The 19,780-nt window shown below is 35.1% G+C and overlaps 1 protein-coding gene across 1 annotated transcript in view; it reads left to right on the forward strand.

Annotated features, from left to right (window-relative positions):
- The window catches only part of LOC131533726 (ankyrin repeat and fibronectin type-III domain-containing protein 1), an 82,087-nt gene that overhangs the window by 28,526 nt on the left and 33,781 nt on the right, over window positions 1-19,780 (forward strand). The window contains 2 exon segments of the mRNA XM_058766161.1: window positions 8,484-8,524; window positions 15,438-15,560. Of these exon segments, the coding sequence (XP_058622144.1) occupies window positions 8,484-8,524; window positions 15,438-15,560 (164 nt within the window).

Below are 19,780 nucleotides of genomic sequence, written 5' to 3' on the forward strand. Positions count from 1 at the left end.
GGAGGCGTTGAAACTGTTGCACCAACCTGATCTCACAGAATTCCGTGTAATGTTCACGGACTTAATAAACCTCTGAATCTGTGGTGGTATCACGGAATCGCCGAAAATTCCATGATGTGCTCACAGAAGGCATCAGCCGTGGTCCATGCACGGATTCACTGGTTCAACACCAGCGCTGCATCGAACCACGTAAAAAGAGTGACTCCGATGCAGTTCTACTTTCACTGGAGTACCTGACCCCACCCCTACCCTAAACCTACCCAGTTCTGAACAATAATGATGACGATAAATTTCCCAGTATCGCGTCGGCATGTTGATGCTAAGGGTTTACGTGCGTGGAGCACGGCTGATGCCTGTCACTGACTTACATTGGTATCACTTCTGTGAGCCCATCACGGAATTTTTTCTGTGAGCCCATCACGGAATTTTCGGCGATTCCGTGATGCCACCACAGATTCGGAGGTTAATTAAGTCCATGAACATTACACGGAATTCTGTGAGATCATGTTGGTTGCACTGAGTGAACTCGGGTCCATCCTCGCAGCAGTGTGAGTGGATGGTGGTTTCGTATATGCGACCTTAGGTTCGAGGTATTTCCATCTCTCGCGGTCACCTTTTTGTTGCACAATTTGCAAATTGCCTCGTCCGTATTTACCGCCTCTCCCTTCTCGTTCGGTCGAAACCCGAAATACTGCCAAACTGCAGAAGTTGTGTTCTTTTTCGAGACCAGGTCACTTGGTGCGCGACTCGCCATCTTTCCCCCTCTCTCTCTTTCTCCTCCACGCTGTCACGTGATGACAACCAAGCATACGCATTTTTAGGCATTAAATAAATTATATTTAATATATATCCTCGTCTCCTATATAAGTGCATTGTTTTTTATGACGGTATAACGGTATTGAAACTGATACCGTTGCTATTTTTAGATCCCGCGGTATACCATATTACCGTATTACCGCCCAAGCCTAGTGCATATATACATACATAAATTTTTAAAAATTTTATTGTGTGTAATGTGTAAAAATTCATACATTTTTAAAATTATAATTAACTGTATTTATTATCATTTGTATAATTTATTTATTTGAAATACACAACTCAAAAACATAAATAAACTCATTTAATTTATTTTAAATTGATTTTTTAGACAATATTTGTGAAACAACTCAATACACAATGCAATAAACTGTGTGTGTGTGTGTGTGTTTATATAAAACAATGCAAACATGAAAAAAGAATTATAATATTTATATATATATATATATATATATATATGTATGTATGTATGTATGTATGTATGTATGGGCCACACACACACACTGCTTCTGTGATTTGTGGGGATTTTACATAGACTTTTGCTTTTACATATATATATATATATATAATGTGTGTGTATATATATATATATATATATATATATATATATATATATATATATAATGTGTGTGTGTATATATATATATATATAATGTATATGTATATGTAGACTTCTGTTACTTTTATACTGACCAAATGATATTTTCTATCCTCTAACCCAACACTAATCCTAAACATACCCCTTACAGAAAACCTGTTTGCATTGTTACACTTTCAGATAAACATCATTTACTATTTTTTAATATTTTTTTTTCCCTCGTGGGGACCACAGGGAATATCCACAATATCAAAGATTTCACATTTACTATCCTTTTGGGGACAATGTAGCATAAACAAGAACAAACAAACAAACACACACACACACACACACACACACACACACACTGCTGTTCAAAAGTTTGGAGAATAAATTGTATTTTTTCAAATTGTATTAATATGCAATTTAATAAATTGTACTTTAAAGCATGATGTTTAATGTTTATTAAATAAGTCTCCTATGCTCACTGAAGCTGCATTTATTTGATACCAAATACAGAAAAAAACGGTAATTGTGAAATATTATTACAATTTAAAATAACGTTTTCTATTTTAATATGCTTTAAAATACAATTTATTCTTGTGATTTAAAGCTGAATTTTCAGCATCATTACTTTAGTCTTCAGTGTCACGATCCTTCAGAAATCATTCTAATATGCTGATTTAATTATCAGTGTTGTAAACAGTTTGCAAAAAATATTAAGCAGCACAACTGTGATACCTTTTTCAGGATTCTTTGATAAATAAAATATTAAAAAGAACAGCATTTATTCAAAATATAAATATTTCCTATCAAAACAAGTCTTTACTATCACTCTTAATCAGTTTTTTCCTTGCTGAATAAAAATATAAATTTCTTTCAAAAAAAATTTGACTGACCCTAAACTTTTGAACAATAGTGTATATTGAGTTTGGATCCAGATGGTGTAGTTACAGCATCCACCGGTAGGGGCGTCCTGGACCACGATAACCCGCACTACACCCGTCTCCACTCATCCACCTCTTCTTCTGCTCTCTGTCGCTCTGCCTTTCTTTATATCTGCTCCTTCCTTCTCTTTTCATCTCACGCTTCACGATGACAGCAGCATGATGAGCCAACCTAATGTTTGATGATTAATGGCTCATTTAACGCTAATGAAGGAAAATAAACAGAGCGAGCCGAGAGAAACAGAACATGCAGAAGTGACCTAAACAGATTTCTGTGGTCTGGATCGCTCACAGTCATTGTTTTGAAACGTGGCAGCATGCAGCATTGAGAAAAGAGACCCACACCCATAATAAAGCAAAAAAACTGATAGGAACTGTAGATACGGGCCGTCGTGCAGCAGTCAGTAAATCAGCGTCTGATGGACCCACCGCCGCGGCTGGCATCGCTCTGCATGCGAATGACTTCATCTTGCGGATGACAGCATGTCTTCTAGCCCCATTACCCTGATTTGAGGTGGCTACGCTGCAGAGATTTATGGGTTGCATTGAGTCGCTCCCCACAGGAACCGCAAGTGTGGTAGATTGTGCTGTAGCCACACCCTCAGCGCACACACACACACACTCACACACACTCGTGAGGTTTCAGAGCGTCTGCGTCTCCCACTGTGACTCACTTCACATCCATGGTAATTGTCCGGTGACACTGAACGCAGATCTGCACTTCTGTCATTCTGACACATTCCCTCTGTCCACAGCATCCTCACCCAGAGGAATCTTTTATTGCTTTGACGCCGCTCTTTAAATACAGGCTTCTCGTGGTTGTGAAAATATGTAAAACGTATCAGGGATTTTATTTTATTTTATTTTTTAAATTTTTTTTAGATAGGACATAAGTCAAAAACAAATAGATGAATTCATTTTATTTTTTTATGCAATACACACCTTAAAAACACATAAACATAAAAATTCATTTTATTTTTAATTTCATTTCATTTCTATTTTCTGCGCAATACACAGCTCAAAAGACGTACATAGATAAATTCATTCTAATGATCATAAGAAAAATCACGGTCTAAAAGCTTAAATTATTTAAACCAATTTTGTAGATAAATTAAGTGTGAATTTTCTTTACAAAAGTGACATTTTAATTAAAGAAAACTTAACTGAATATGTTAAGACAATGAATGTATCTGATTATGTATGATACGAAAATTGTTTTATTTTTAATTTATTTTGATGCAGTACATAACTTGAAAACAAACAGAAAAAATAAATGTTATTTTATTTTTACTTTTTTCATGCAATACACAACTCAAAACTGTAATCAGAAGTCAATTATTTTATTTTTATGTAATACACAATTCAGAATATAAATAGATAATACATTTATTTTTCATTTTATTTTTCATTCGTTTTTATGCAATACACAACTTCACAAAAGCATAAATAAATTTCATTTTATTTTAATTAATTTTTTATGCAATGCACAATGATGAATTGATGAATTCATTTTCTTTTTAATTTATTTTTTATGCTATACATTCAAAACTAAAACATATCAGGGAATTTTATTATTATTATTTTATTTTTTTTTTTTGCAATACACAACTCAAAAACGTAAACAGGAAAGTTCAGGGAATTTTAAAATGTCAAAAAAAAAGTCACTTTTGTAAAGAAATTCACACTAACATTTGTCTACAAAACTAGTTGTAATAATTTAAGCAGAAGCGTTTAGATCAAAAGGTTTTTTGGGATCATGAGAAACATAAATCCAGTCAAGTGTTTCCAAACGTTTCACTGCTACTGTATATGGTTTATAGTCTAAAATAAACAGAAATATGGAAGAGCAATTATAAAAGCTCTTATGTTTTGGAGAGCCGTTTCTATGATAATTAGCGCACAGCCATGCGTGCAGACAGGAGCTGAACTGCGGATCATTATGGCAAACGAACACACAGAGAAACACTTTTAGATTTTCCATTTCATATAATGTGCTGCAAATGTTTCCAATTTTCCATTTCATACTAGAACAAGCTCATTTGGTTAAAGGGGGTGTGAATGTGAGTCTGCCAGAGACGCAGGGCTACAGTACCAGATTTTTAGTTTAAATTAGTTTAAATCTCCCAGCGTGTGTTTATGTTCTTATATTCATATGTGGCATCACTGGTTCATTAACCTTCTCTTTTGAGTGACGTTTGCCCAGCCAGTGTCCCAAATCCCTGCATGGCATTATGGGAGCTCTCGGATTGGTCGAGACACTGCTGCCACGACAACCTCAGCAGGCATCGCTTCCCTCCTATAGACACACAAATACACACTCGAGTGAGGTGTGTATTTGTATTTTAGGGTGCTTTAGTTTAACCAGGAATCCTGAAACTGGAACTTTTTTTGCATTACAATTGTGATTTCCAGTCGTAAAAAAAAATTCTACAGTGGATGTACATTTTCCTGTTCATGCATGGAGGTTTAGAAAGCTGTTGATGTATCAAATACCTTTCACAGTTAAGTCTAGTATTCTGAAAATGTATGTGTATTTAAAGTATTTATTTAATGTTTACAATATAAAATACATAGAAGTATAAGTTATAGAATTATATTTTAATAATATTTAAATTATAATGTTAAAAATATTTTTATTTTCTAAATTTAGTAAAAAGAAATGTATATAATAAGTATATTATTATGAGTTTTTGTTGATGCATCAAATATTTTTTCAGTTATAGTTTTAAAATTCTGAAAAATTGTATGTGAATGCAAAGTATATAAAATGTATTAAAAATTGAAATATATTATTTTCAAATATATATATATATATATATATATATATATATATATATATATTTGAAAATAATATATTTCAATTTTTATACTATGGTTATGCTATGTAGTATATAGTAGCTGAATGATTCTTTTTCAAACTAGAAGATTATTTTTATAACATGGATTATTTGTTCATTTGTATTTTACAGTTAAAAATCTTGTCGGTATTATTTATGTAAAGTATATAAAAAGTATTACAAATGTTTAAAAGTATAAAATATGTTAGTATACAAGTTTATTTAGTGTATATTTTAATATTTTTAATATTACATTTTTAAAAATATTTATACTGTATGTAGCTAAATTATTATTTTTTTTAAGTAAAAGATTATTTTTAAAACATGAATTTCAGAGTTGCGTGACATCATGGAAAAAATATTTGAACATAAAATTTTTAGTTTTTTTGTTAAATCACTTTAATTTTTAACTGTGATGCATTAACAAATGTATAAATCTTTTTCAATATCTCTGTTAGTTCAGTGCATCAGTGAAGTCATTGAAGATGAGATTCATTCACATGAAACCAAACAGAAAAGCAGCTCATTTTCAGGAACACCGATCAGCATGCGCAGCCGCTTCCTCACCCGAAGCCGTGTTTTCTTTTTTTTTTTTATTGCGTTTGTTCGGCTGCAAGTCTGGAAGCTTCTGAAGGAATATTTGAAGAGCTTCTAATGATGCCACTTTAACTAAATCAATGGAACAAAAGAGAAACGGCATCACATAAAAGGATAAACGAGAGAATCAGGAGCTGATTCAGACAAATCAATATTTCATACCTGCTCCTCTGCATTAACCAAATGTCAAAGAGAAATAAATACCTGCAGCAAAAGTGACTGACAGCTAATGTTTTAGGCAGTTTAAGGTCAATTCACATGGAAAATAAAACTAGTTGAAGTGAAACATTGATGACAGATCAGATCGGCACCTGCTCACTAATGAGTAAAAGTGATGTGAAATGTGACGCCGCACAACTTTCTAAGTGTGATGCGCCACTGGCCTTTAGTTTAACTTTTATTGTTGCAGCAATTAGTATTCAGCACCGTTTAGAACACCTCCCTCCCTCCCTCTCTGTCGCTCTCTGTGTCTCTCTCTTTCTCCCTCCCTCACTCTCTCTTTCTGTTTACTGCACAGTTAGTGAAGCTTATCGCCTGGCAACCACAATTAAAGTACACCAAGTCAGCAGTAGCAGAGAAAGGGGCTGATAAAACACTAAAACACCTCCAGCAGCGAGAGCGAGACAGATAGACAGACGCTGTGTGTGTTTTAGTTGGTCTGCACCTGAAGCGGAGGGAAAGCGAGTGTGACAGGTGAAACTGGAACTGCACAGGTATGTGATCAGTGGAATGCCTGAGGACCGTGTGTGTTTAGTAGTTTTGTTAAACGGTTTATGCACACTAATCACACTCGATGCGTGTCGACTGCTGTGTTGAGTGATGTTCTCAGTGAGAAGCTCTCATTCCGTGGTTCTGCTTTGGTCACGGCACTCGTTTGCGCTGATGAACGGTTAATTGGTGTGGTTTGAGGCTGCTGAGGTGTGAAATACACTGGAGATGATGTTCTGTGATTACATGACTGTAGCAGAGGAAGAGCTACATCATTATCATCATCATCAGAGGTTAACAGGTGTATGAATATGTTTGTATGAGTGTAGATGTTATGAATCTGTTTTTCTGTCTCGGAGACTCTTACAGGTAAAGGTCAGGATCACAGCGGTGATCATCCGCACTCCAGCTGATCGCTTTGAAACAGCCACACACCCTGTCAAATGTCACCACATCTGTCCTTCTGTCTGTCGGTCTATCTATCTGTCATCCTATCGTTCTATCTATCTATCTATCTATCTATCTATCTATCTATCTATCTATCTATCTATCTATCTATCTATCTATCTATCTATCTATCTATCTATCTATCTATCTATCTATCTATCTGTCTGTCTGTCTGTCTGTCTATCTATCTGTCTGTCGTTCTATCTATCTATAATCTATCCATCTACCTATCTATTGTTCAGTCATTCTATCTATCATTCTATCACTCGATCTATCTATCGTTGTATTGTCTGTTCTGTCTATCTATCTATCTATCTATCTATCTAACGTTCTATCTACCGTTCTATCCATCTTTCAATCTGTCTATATATCTCTGTACATTCATACAGTATATCTATTCATCTCTCCATCTCTCTCTCTCTCTCTCTCTCTCTCTCTATCTATCTATCGTTCTATCGTTCTTTCTATCTTTCCATCATTCTGTTGTTATATATGTAACGGCTAGCTGTGCATTAAACGATTTGAATGCATGACGTGGAGGCGAAGAACCGCCCAAAGTGCATTCAAATCGTTTAATGCACAGTTAGCCGTTGATTATCCCGTTTATGCCGTGGTCATTTCCCAGCATTCACATATTAAAGATGTTAACAATATTTGTGCTGCAATATTTGACCGGAACGATAAAAATGACGGTTATTTTCGTCTGTATTACTATTCAACTGTAACTGTATGTTACTATGGTTACCAATGTTTATAGGAAGCGCATTAATATAGAACGTGATTAAACTGACCTGGAACTACCTGTGCAGTTCAACAAATTTAATCAACACCTGCCAGCCAATCAGAATCCAGTATTCAGACAGACTATGGCATAAATATCATTCTATGATATTTCTATTCTGTCTATTGTATCTGTTCTCTACAGTACCCATTCATCCACCCATCCATCATTCTGTTGTTCTTTCCATCTGTCGTTCTTTGTTATTCTGTTGTTCTATCTATCTATCCATCTATCTGTCTGTCTATCTCTCTCTCTCTCTCTCTATCTATCTATCTATCTATATCGTTCTATTTATCTATTGTTGTGGGGTTCTATTATTCCATCTATTCATCTTTTCCATCTGTCATCCCTTTGAATACCTGTTTAATCCATCATTTCATCTATCTATCCATTCATTGATAGTTGAATAGTGAAGGGTCAGCCAGATATTATTGCCACATAAACCCTTATTAGCAGGGCACTGAAGACGTCTGACTATGTGTGATCCCACTTATTTCACGGCTGCTTACTAAATTAATAAATAAAGGGCCATGAAATACTAATTTGAGTTTAAATTACTGGATTATGAGAGAAGAAAGTGTGTGTAGTGATACATGAGGCAGATATGTAGGAGTTGGTGGGTCAACAGGATCATTATTTTACCACAGAATGTAGCGATTGACCAATCAGAATCAAGTATTCCAGAGTGTAATAATCTGTTAAATGACTGCAGTGTTTTGAGATGACTGTATCTCTGTAAACTGGTCGTAACGCTGTGTTTGTATGTGTTTCAGAGTCTGGGCTCCATCGACAGGAAGGGAACGCGGCAGAGAAGGTAAGACACGTCTGTGTCACGCTCTCGTATGGGTGATGCCAGGGTTAAATATGGCATAATGAAACGGTCAAGTCATTAGTAATGCGACTGACCTTAATTGGGCCTAGTGACCCACAGAACAGAGAGATAATCTAGTTTTAGCAAAACTGTAATCTAGAGTAAGCATTTGTAATGCTAACCTGAATGCGATTATGTGTTAGTCTGAACTGTTTGCAAAAGTGTGCATGTGTGAGAAAATTCAAAAGTGAGTTTCCTTTGGGGCCATCTTCAACTGGGTAGGTGTTTCTTTCTTTGTTTTTTGAATGCATAAAATGTTATTTTAGGGGTAGAGTTAGAATGTGTTTAGAGTTCACCTGTAGTCAATTTAATTAGTTTAAAAAAATTATAAAATCCATGCATGTGACTCCAAAAAGTTGACAAAATTAGCAGATATATGCATGTATACAGTCCTACCGTCCATTGTGTGTTGTCAGATGGTTGTGATTATAACAAACATTGAGTCAAAAGTCAAAAGCCTAATGATTAAGTTAAAAAGAGGCTTCACAAGTCAATAAAAATTAAACAGTATCTCATAGAAGTGAATGCATTATAGATCAAATTACAATATCGACAAGTCTTATAACAGCACTGCAGCTCTATAGTGCACTGGATATGTTAGCACAATAAATTGCTTGTGTTACCTGTAGGTTACGCACCAGTTGCATTTGCACATCTATGCTGCATCTCAACAGTAAGTCTCATTAATGTTTAATTGCTCCCGACATGTTAAATCGTCTTATTACTGGGGGACTGTGAATTATGAAACTGTCACACAATGTGGCGTAGGAGAGCCTTCCTATCAACAAGAACACCATGTTACCTTGGTTACTCGCTTGAAAATGGCAGATCTCCTAAATCTGTCACTAATGGCTGACTAATGAGAACTGAACCGCTGATCGGATCTGATCAAAGGATGAAGTCTTGTTTTCCTCTCTGGATAGGTTACATAAAGCTGCTTTGTGAGATTTCTCACCCCAGATCAATGATAGCTGATGTAGTGTTGGTTATTTGGGCTAATTAGTATGTCATCATTGTCAGTAATTAGTTAGTGAGTGTGTTCTGGTCGCAAGTGTACAACGTGGGAACAACGTGTCCTTTCCAGAGGCAATTCTTCATCCTTGCTGAAAGTGAAGCACTGTGCATAGCAACAAAATCGCATTTAATAATTTCACTAAATCTAAAATCAGTCTGACAGCAAAAGTTCAAAAGTTTGGGATCAGTAAGTTTTTTTTTTTTTAAATGTTTTTTAAAAGAAGTTTCTTCTGCTCACCAAGGCTGCATTTATTTGATCAGAAATACTGTACAATTTTGAAATATTATTAAAATTTGAAAAAAACTGTTTTCGATATGAATATATTTTAAAATGTAATTTATTCCTGTGATCAAAGCTGAATTTTCAGCATCATTACTCCAGTCTTCAGTGTCACATGATCCAGTGTCACATGATTCAGAAATCAATATGCTGATTTGCTGCTCAAGAAACATTTCTGATTATTATCAATGTTGAAAACAGTTGTGTTGCTTCATATTTTATTTTTCAGGATTCTTTGATGAATATACAATTCACACATTTAAATGTCTTTACGGTCACTTTTGATCAATTTAATGCATCCTTGCTAAATAAAAGTATTCATTTCTTAAATTAATAAAAAAACATTTTAGAGACCTGTCACATACAATATGTCCCATAAGTTGTCTCAAATCAAATTGAATATGAATCACTTTTTCAATTTTTTTAACCTAAAAATGTGTGTAGACGGTTTATTTTTTGAACATAACTCGTTTGAAATATACAGTTTTGTTTGTGAATATGCAGTTTACTTGCTGCTAAGTGTCTCAGACTAAATGTTGGCAAACTTTGGAAGACTTTCCAGTCAGGCAGACAAAATGAAACCTGTGTGGCCTTACGATCAGAAGTCAAATTCAACCAGTCACTTTGTTTTTGTGTCCAATTAGTGAGCGAACCGAATTAGTGAGGAATAAAATGCATGCGCCGTAACCATTTGCGGTCTCGCGTTTGAACGTCTAGCAAGCAATTGATTGAACAAATCACATAAACCTTAAGTTGTCAGACTAGTTATTGTGGGTCGCATAACTAAAGGGAGAAAATCAAATGAATTAGCATGAATGATATATGGCAGCAGTGTGTGCATGTCTCTCTGTCTCTCTCTCTCTCTGACCCACATAAGCATTTTTCACATAGACAGTCTAATAACTTTAATAAGTGTGCATGTTTCAGTGTTTGGTTTTGTGGTTGATGTGTGTATGTGTAAAGGTTGACTCAGCCGTGTGTGTGTGGAGGGGCTGGCGTTGTGGTTTGCGTCTTTGATGTGGTTTGGCCATGAAAAGTCTGACGGTTCCCCAACAGTGCTGCGCCAGACACACACACACACACACACACACACACACCTCAATAAAGCCCTGCCAGAGGAACTTTCCCGCGAAAACATCGCCTGTCATCTCACTCATTTGTGTGTGTGTGGCATCGTCTTTTCCATTCTCTCGCACACAGGCTTATATATGCTCAGGTTTGGCCGCAGGTCTGGTTGTAGGTACGGAGATGACACAGCGGAAACCACCGGCTCGGAGAACTTCCTCACAAACACACGCTGTTGTGTGTTACCGAGCGTGTGTGTGGTTTGCGTCTATAAATGTATGACACGTTCACATGCTCGTGATCCGCTCCAGCATAAATAATCACCCTGATGGCCGTCTCCACTTTGATTGGAATCTTGACGCCCTGTGGAATTGTGGGATTCTGGAGGGAACGACAAGATGGGAGACGCTTTCAGTCCATTCCGGCATTCCGGCAAAGACCACAGAGAGAGAGAGAGAGAGAGAGAGAGAGGCGAGTAGGTGGCCCTCTAGAGAAGCCACTTTTATTTCGGAGTTCTGGGAACATGAATCAGAAGTGTGTGTACTAGACTGTACTGTATGTGTTTATAGCTGTATTAGGTGTTGATATTCATGTGTTTGTCTTTATAATCAAGAATATACCAACTTTTCAGCTTCTGAAATTACTTTTTGACTACACAGGCTGTTGATCAGTCGTCATAATATAGTAGTCATTTAGAATTGAAGTGTGTTTATTTCCTGGTTTTGGTCAAGATTTCAAATTGCAATTCAGATTGAAATGTCAGGAAGAAGAATGAGAGTTAATTGAAATTCATAGAAACTGATTTAACAGTTTTTATTTTTTTTCAACTAGCATAATTTATCAAGACGAAAGTTCTAACGAAAGTTTAAGAAGCCTCAAAATTTGAAGATGTGTATACTTGATGGATGGACAGAAATAGATAGAGAGAGAGAAATGGATGAATGGAGAGATGGATAGAGAGATAGATAGACAGATGAATGGATAGATGAATGTTCGGATGGATGGATAGATGGAGAGAGATATATGGAGAAATAGATGAGAGGTCTAATAGATAGCTAGATGGATGGATAGACGAATGGCCAGAAAGAAAGATAGAGCATAGATACATAGATGGATAGATTTAATAAATAGATTTTTTGGGGAATTTAGTGGAAGAAGGCTTCATTTCCCAGAATGCATCACTGATGTTGAATTGTGGATTCAGTAAATTCCTGCTTCTGTCACTCAAATTTAAATGCCAGTTGAACTTCCATTTAGAGGTGTGACTGAGTCCAATTAAATTCACACTCACGATTTGAAGATTAAGTAAATTCTTCTCTTCTGAGTCATTTTAATTATGATTTTTGTTCTTTGAACACACAAACCTCAGTACTATAGTGTGTGTGTGTGAGAGAGAGAGAGGGTCAAAGCCTTTGAATGGAATAACGGCACAACACATTTGATGTGCGGTATGGAGAGCTTTTATTTTAGCCCTAACTAACCGGTTTCTGTCTGCGCTGGCACTGCTGTTTAATACTGCGTGTGTTTGGTATTTATGTGCTTGTCTAATGAGCAGCCTGGGCCGAAGCGCTGGATCTGTGCGCTGGCTGCAGTCTGAGCACCCATCAACATCAAACAACACAAGACAGACGCTCGTCTCTCCCTCGCTCTCCAGCTCTGCTCCAAAACCTAGCAAGACGCCTACCTAGACAGCATAGAGATAGTACTGCCTTCACTCAAAATACTTTGAATCGTATGCCAAATTTCCATTAACAAACTAATGAACTTAATCAGTCAGTCACACATAAATGAAACAGGCCAGATTTGTGCACGCAAAAATCCTGCCATTATTATTAACTATTTGCATCTATATAATGTTATTTAAATAATCATATTTTCAAAATGCATTTATTCAGATTTTTATTAGTACTATTACAGAAATCTGACCTGTTTTATTTAATATGTAATAATAATAATATAAAACTGCATAAATCATTGTTGAACTGACCAACATATATAAAGGGAGAAGGTTATATTTAAAACATTTAACATTTTTAAATGATGTTATATCCACTATTTATGTAGAATTGTTTGTTTATTCAGTATTCAATGCAGTTACATCAGAAGTAACTAATTACTTTACTTTTTTAAGGGAAAAGTAATTAAATTATAGTAAGGAATTACTTACACTGCTGCCAATTATGCATCTCATCAAGTTTATTTATTTATTTATTTTTGTTTAAACTATGTACCAAAAATACCAGTTCATTTATAAATCCATTTCATTTCAATTTAATTTTAACTGAATATTGCTTGTTCTCCACTAGCCATATTTGTTCATACTTTGTAACTGAATTAATGTAACTGATTTCACAATGGTGATTCTAAACCATTTTATTAAATGTATTTTGAAAATATTATTCAAATAGATGCAAATAGTTAATAATAAACTATGCCATGATTTTTTGGAGTGCATGAATCTGATCTGTTTCCTACCTATATTGGATTTATTGGTTATTGTGTATTTAAAACACATTCAGTTTATTATTACTATTATAGAAATCTGACGTTTCATTGATAACTTGACAAATATGCATCAAATTAAGATTATTAGTTTGTTAAAACTGCGCAATCAAAATGCATGGATATTTTATATGCAATTCAAAGACATAAATTCTTAATTTAAGCATAAATATTTTTTTGAGTGTACTGTTGGCCAAATTCATCAGTGTAGCCTTCATAAAGAAAGCAATCCCAGAATGCTTTGCGCAGCTGAGTTGATTTTGAAACGGATCTTCTCTCTCTCTCTCTCTTGCTCTCAATCATGTCTAAAAGTGCATACGAATTAAGCGTTGACTTGTGCCGTGTTTATGTTTGGTATTTATTTTTACTCCGGCGTTTGTGTACGTGTGCTCTTGAAGGAGGTGATGTCATCACTCAGGCCTTCCTACTGTAAGAAATCTTCTAATGGCATTACATCAGCACATGGGACCCCGACCGAGCGCAGTGTCATCCAGAACAGCTGCCGGCGGAATCAGATTCATCCCGCTGTCCTTCTTCCTGTCTTATTCCCAAACGGCTTCTATCTAGGAACATTCCCTCTAGAAATACGGATGCGGTCACCTCTCGGTGGCATGAGCGCTCGGGAGGCGCTGACCTTGTCCTTCACTGTTTAAACATTCTTCAGTCGCACTTGTTGACTTGTTTGTCATTAAGCGATTGCAGGATCGTTCATTCACGCATTTACAGCGCTGTCAGCCTCACACGCACAGATCTGCATATAGCGTCCGCTGCTGCTGTTGTGACGACACTGTTGCTAATGAGAGCACAAAATCAACACACGCAGTCCCTCTTACATAAAGTTTTGCAGGGGAATCTCATGGAGAACATTTCCAGATCATATTGCACCTTATTGTGATTTTAGTTTTTGATAATTAGACATATTTTCCTTCCAAGATTTTTTCAAATGTTACATAAAATGTAACATAAGTCTCAGACCTCATTAAAAATCTTTATCAAAAACTTGAAAACCTGGGATTAAAAAAATTATTACAAATTTTTTTTAAAGTTGTAAACAAACAAAGTTGTTTTGTAAACAAACAAAGTTTTAGGGTTTTGAAAGATGTAAAACAGTGAAAAGATTAAATTTATTGTTTTAAATTTAATTTATGTTTATTATTTAGTTATAGTATCCACATTTATTTATTTATTCTAATAATAATAATTTTATAATTAAACATATTTTGTTTTATTTTATTTTATTTTTATATTTGTCCTTTTAGTTTTGGGCAAAAGGATTTTTGATTTAACCAGTATAAAAAGTTTACGTATTTTAAAGTGATGCTGATTCTGAAATGATTACTTGTACTATTTGTTTGTAATTAAAGATCCAATATTTATACACATGAAACATGATGGAACAATATAAGAACAATATAATGGAGAATATTGAAAAAACTAAATTGAAAACCTGGAAATAAACAAGGTTTTAGGATTTTGAAAAATGTAAAACAATGAAAAGATTTTAATTTCTTTATACATGTATAGTTTTCATTTTTTTATATTTGTTGTTTGTTTTGTTATCATTATATATTTGTTATTATTTATTATTATTTATTACTGTCCATATTATTATATATATATATATATATATATATATATATATATATATATATATATATACATATATATATACATAATTATATATAATTATTATTATTATTATTAGATATGTTTTATTTTATTTTCATGATCTTCATCCTTTTAGTTTTGGGCTGAAGGATTTCTTTGTTTAGTTTTTTTTGACAATGAAATTAATTGTACTGGTTGTTTGTAATTGAAGATCAAATATTTATATACATGAAACATGATGGAACTTTGATGGAAAATGTTTGGTAAAACTCTGGACTGCTCTCAGGCCGCGTGTGTGGGGGTGTGTGTGTGCTTTAGGGAAACATTGAGTAAATCAGTGGATCTATTACAGTAATCATGCTATTTCTGTGTGTTTGTGTTTCTCAGGACTGAGTCTGGGATCGTGAAGTTCACCCAGAGACTCTCTTTGAAGGACAAACACTGCAAGGAGGACAGGAGTCTGTCGTCCAGACCTCCCGCCTACAGGAGGCGCTCTCTCAGCGTAGACTGGTACCACAACATTTACATCAATTCAATAAATCAATCAGCTAAAAACCAGTTTGCGAGATGTTGACCAGACATTAGGGCTCAAAAGATGCCAGAAAAGCTATGTTGGCTCTGAATGCCACTAGTTAGCCATGGTTTTTCCTCTGCTCATCTCTACAGACATCATGACTCCAGCTCTGACTGTCTCTCTGCTCTCCACCCTCCCCGTCTGTCACGGCTTATGCATGTCCAAAACTCACAAATCTGACTCACTTCCAACATGCTTTTCTTGGGAGCTTTTCCTGAGATCATCAACATGCACATCGTTTTAAAGGCACATGAATCTCTCTGCCTTTTTTTCTTTACTGTTTAAGAAAAATTACCAGACCCTGACCACAATTACTCATTTTGGAAATTCTTTAATGGTGCTTCAAAGTACTTTAATGAATAGCATTGTATTAAGTCAGATTTGTGTAGTGCTTTTTACAATATACACACATTGTTTCAGAGTAGCTTTACACAAAATCATGATTTTAATATTTAAAATAACTTAATATTTTCATGCCCTATAGTCACATTTATCAGACTATATATATATATATATATATATATATATATATATATAGATATAGATATATATATATTATATCAGACTTAATTATAACATTTTGTGACAATACAAGCAATCAAGCAGTTGAGATTTTCTATATAGTATATATTGCTTTATGTGAGTATACTGTGAATTCAGTTGGACTTACTTTATATATCCAACATTATATGAAGAGCCGGTCAATAATATAGTTATACTAGTAAACATATAATTAAATAGACCTATATGATTTTATTTATATGATAAGTTTTTAGATTATTTGTACAAATATATTTATACTGCCTAGATAAACTTTTTGTTGAATGAAATATGTTTATGATTTTCCTTTTGCAGAAATTGCTATTTAATTTGATCACATTGGGCTAAAACGTACTGACTTTGTTCACATATAGTATAATAGCTTCCCAAAAAACTGTATTTTTTTTTGATAATTTGATAATCTGATAATTTTTGGGATTTTTTGTAACTTTGTTACACTTGTCCCAGTCAAAAATGACCGGCTTATAAATTGATCATTATGCTTTATTACTACCAAATATTGGACTCAATATTTTTGTCAGCTTGTTTTCTGTCAGTTAGCACAGGTTTTGTATTTCTTTTTGGAACTGATTGATCATAGACCTCAATGATCTGAGCTCATGCACCTCAGTGTTTAAGAAGACATTGTCAAAATGATCCATAAAAAATGCTTTTTTCACTCCAAAATGGACCTACAACCAATCAATTCAAAAAAAAAGAAATACAAACCTGTGCTAATGGGAAGATTGAATCCAAGATTTGGTGGTAATACAGCATAATGAGAGATTTACAAGCAATTTTTAAAAGGCCAGTCGTTCTTGAATGGGAAAAATGATTTAAAGGGATAGTTCACCCAGAAATGAAAACTACTTCTTCTGTTGAATGTAAAAGAAGATATTTTGAAGAATTTTGGATGGTACCCATTGACTTCCATAGTATTTTTTTTTCCATTCTGTGGAACTCAGTGGCTACTGGCAACTGTTTGTTTTCCAGCATTCTTTAGAATATCTTTTTACGTTCAACTGAAGGAAGAAACTCATACAGGTTGGGAACAACTTGAGGTTGAGTAAGTGATGACAATTAAAATTTTTGCTCATTTTTCCTTCAAGTAAATGAGTTAAAAGGTATTTAAATCACCCGATAGTAAACCTGCTATGCGTTTCTATATTCCCAAACTGCGAGTTTATGAGCTTTTGTTCGTGCATGAGAAGAGGTACGTATTGGCCATCGTGGCATATGGCAGATTGGGAGGCGGGCTCCAGAGACACATATAACTCCGGGGTGTCTCGGGCCGGCGTGTCCCCAGGATGTAGCCACCCTGGCTGGGCGCAATGCAGGCTGGGCCCCCCTGTTTTCGGGGCCACGCAGAGACTCACGCAGACTCCCTGTCACCTCTTGCACGCCGAGCTGTCTGTCGCCAGAGCCTCTTAGACGGGCCTAACGTCACACACACACGTACAAAGACACATCGGCACACATGCATTCATACATTGATTGATCCCGCGCTCACACGCGCGTCTCGGAACATCCCCATGGCGACGGTCTTCTGTCTCTGCTCATCAGAATTAGAGAGATTTGCCCCCTGGGGTGGGGGGCGAACAGGTGGCGGGCAGTTGAACTCCACACAGCAAACACTCTCACAGGGGAGCGACTACTACTGCGACAACACACGCGCATACCGCCGCATGCACACAAATACTCCCGCGCTTAATCTCTTAATCTGAGCGGATTAGAACGCATACGCCCGCCACAGAAACACGCAAACGCGCGATGGGAAAAGACCACGGCTTTACTGCGTTAAACAAACTCGCTCCTGTTCCAGTGCCGTCAAAGCGGCATGCGTGTGTATGAGTGAATATTACGAAACGCATTTCACTGCAAATTCAAATGAATGAAATTGCATTTCGTTTAATGAAAATGAAACTTTTTGGAGGTTTTTGTTTTGCAATCAGACACTCTTTTATTTATATTGCTATAATGCAGAAAAGTGTTTTTTATTATATTTTATATATATATATATATATATATATATATATTTAAATTTTAAAATATATTTAAAGAATTTAAACATTGAAGTAAGACAATGCTGGCAAAGTAAGGTCAGTTTTGCTTTTTTCAGTTTTATTCAGTTTCCCCCCCAATTTTTTTCAATTATTTATATATTTATTGCATTTTTAATTTTGCCATAACTTTCAAAAAAAAGAAAATCTTCTTTCAGATTACTGGAAAGACGACATCTTAAATAGACCTTTGAGTGTTGATTTTATCTGTTTGCAACTGTAGATTTCAATTATAATGCATGTGTATATATATATATATATATATATATATATATATATATATATATATATATATATATATATATTTTGCTTTGTCAAAATGAGAAATCTCCACTTCAGTAGCACCAAACTTTACTGTTTATATATTATATCTATATTCTGAAGTGTTTGTTCAAAAACTAAAATGTATTTATATATAAAATTTATAGACAATATATAAAACATTTTATTCCTAAATATATGGTGAAAATTTTTTTCTGTCAGATTTATGAAGTGATAAAAGGAGATATCCAAAATATGCCAACATTACAACAAAGTGCAACAAGAATTTCACACCTGGCTTGAACCAATTTTCAGATTTTTTTAGTTTTTTTGCAAATTAGTGCATATTTAATTAGATAATAACTAATTTACATATTTAAACAAAACATTTCCGTAAACATACAGAATACAGAAGTTAAAATTTGTATCCTTTTGACCTGTATTATGAATTGAGAACTATTGAGAACAAAAACTGAAGTAAAACATCCAGAATCATTAAAGTAATGAGAATTTCTGGTGGAGAATTTGCTTAATTTTCATTTATATTTTGCCAAATGTACTTTGATTATGCAAAACATAATATCTTATGTTAATTTTGAGGTGAAATGTGACCCGTTCTTGTGAGATTCTGATTCTGAAGTGCGTTTGCATGCTGAAGATCTCAGTGGTGACACGCAAACCTGTCGGCGTGTCTTTCAAACAGCGAGGGAATCAACTGATTAGCTTTGATTCCCCTTTGTGTGTGTGAGAGGTCGAAGGGTTAGACTGGCTCCACTAGGCCTGAAGTACACAAGAGAGAGAGACGGGTTCTGTTGACCCTAGTAACACACACACACTGATCAGTAATACTGTCCTCGCTGCCCCCCTCCTGTTGCTTACTGTCACACACACTCCCCCTCCAAATTTTGGCTGGTCGGACTGCAGTCTGTCTGGTGCCAAGAATCAAATTTCAGACTCTCCTTCTCGCAGCCACATATAACCCTCGGAGAGGAGTCCCTCTGCCCCCTTTCCGTCTGTTATAGCCAGCTAATCTTAAAGAAAGAGAGATGTTGTCCCGTCCGCTCTTTGCGCATTTATCGTAAAACATTCCCAATGTCACCGGAATTTCATTTGATTGATGACGACGTGAAAGAATCGGAATGTTACTTGGACTGGAGTTTCTCGCATTGTTATTGTTGCATCTATTGCAGTCGTGTATCAACATAAAATCCATGCTTGCAGTTGTTTAGAATCAAACATGTTTCTCTAAATTTATACTTTATTTACTTTGTTCCATGTCAGAGTTAACCTAATCA

The sequence above is a fragment of the Onychostoma macrolepis genome, chromosome 24 (assembly GCF_012432095.1).
Source record: "Onychostoma macrolepis isolate SWU-2019 chromosome 24, ASM1243209v1, whole genome shotgun sequence".
Lineage (NCBI taxonomy): Eukaryota > Metazoa > Chordata > Actinopteri > Cypriniformes > Cyprinidae > Onychostoma > Onychostoma macrolepis.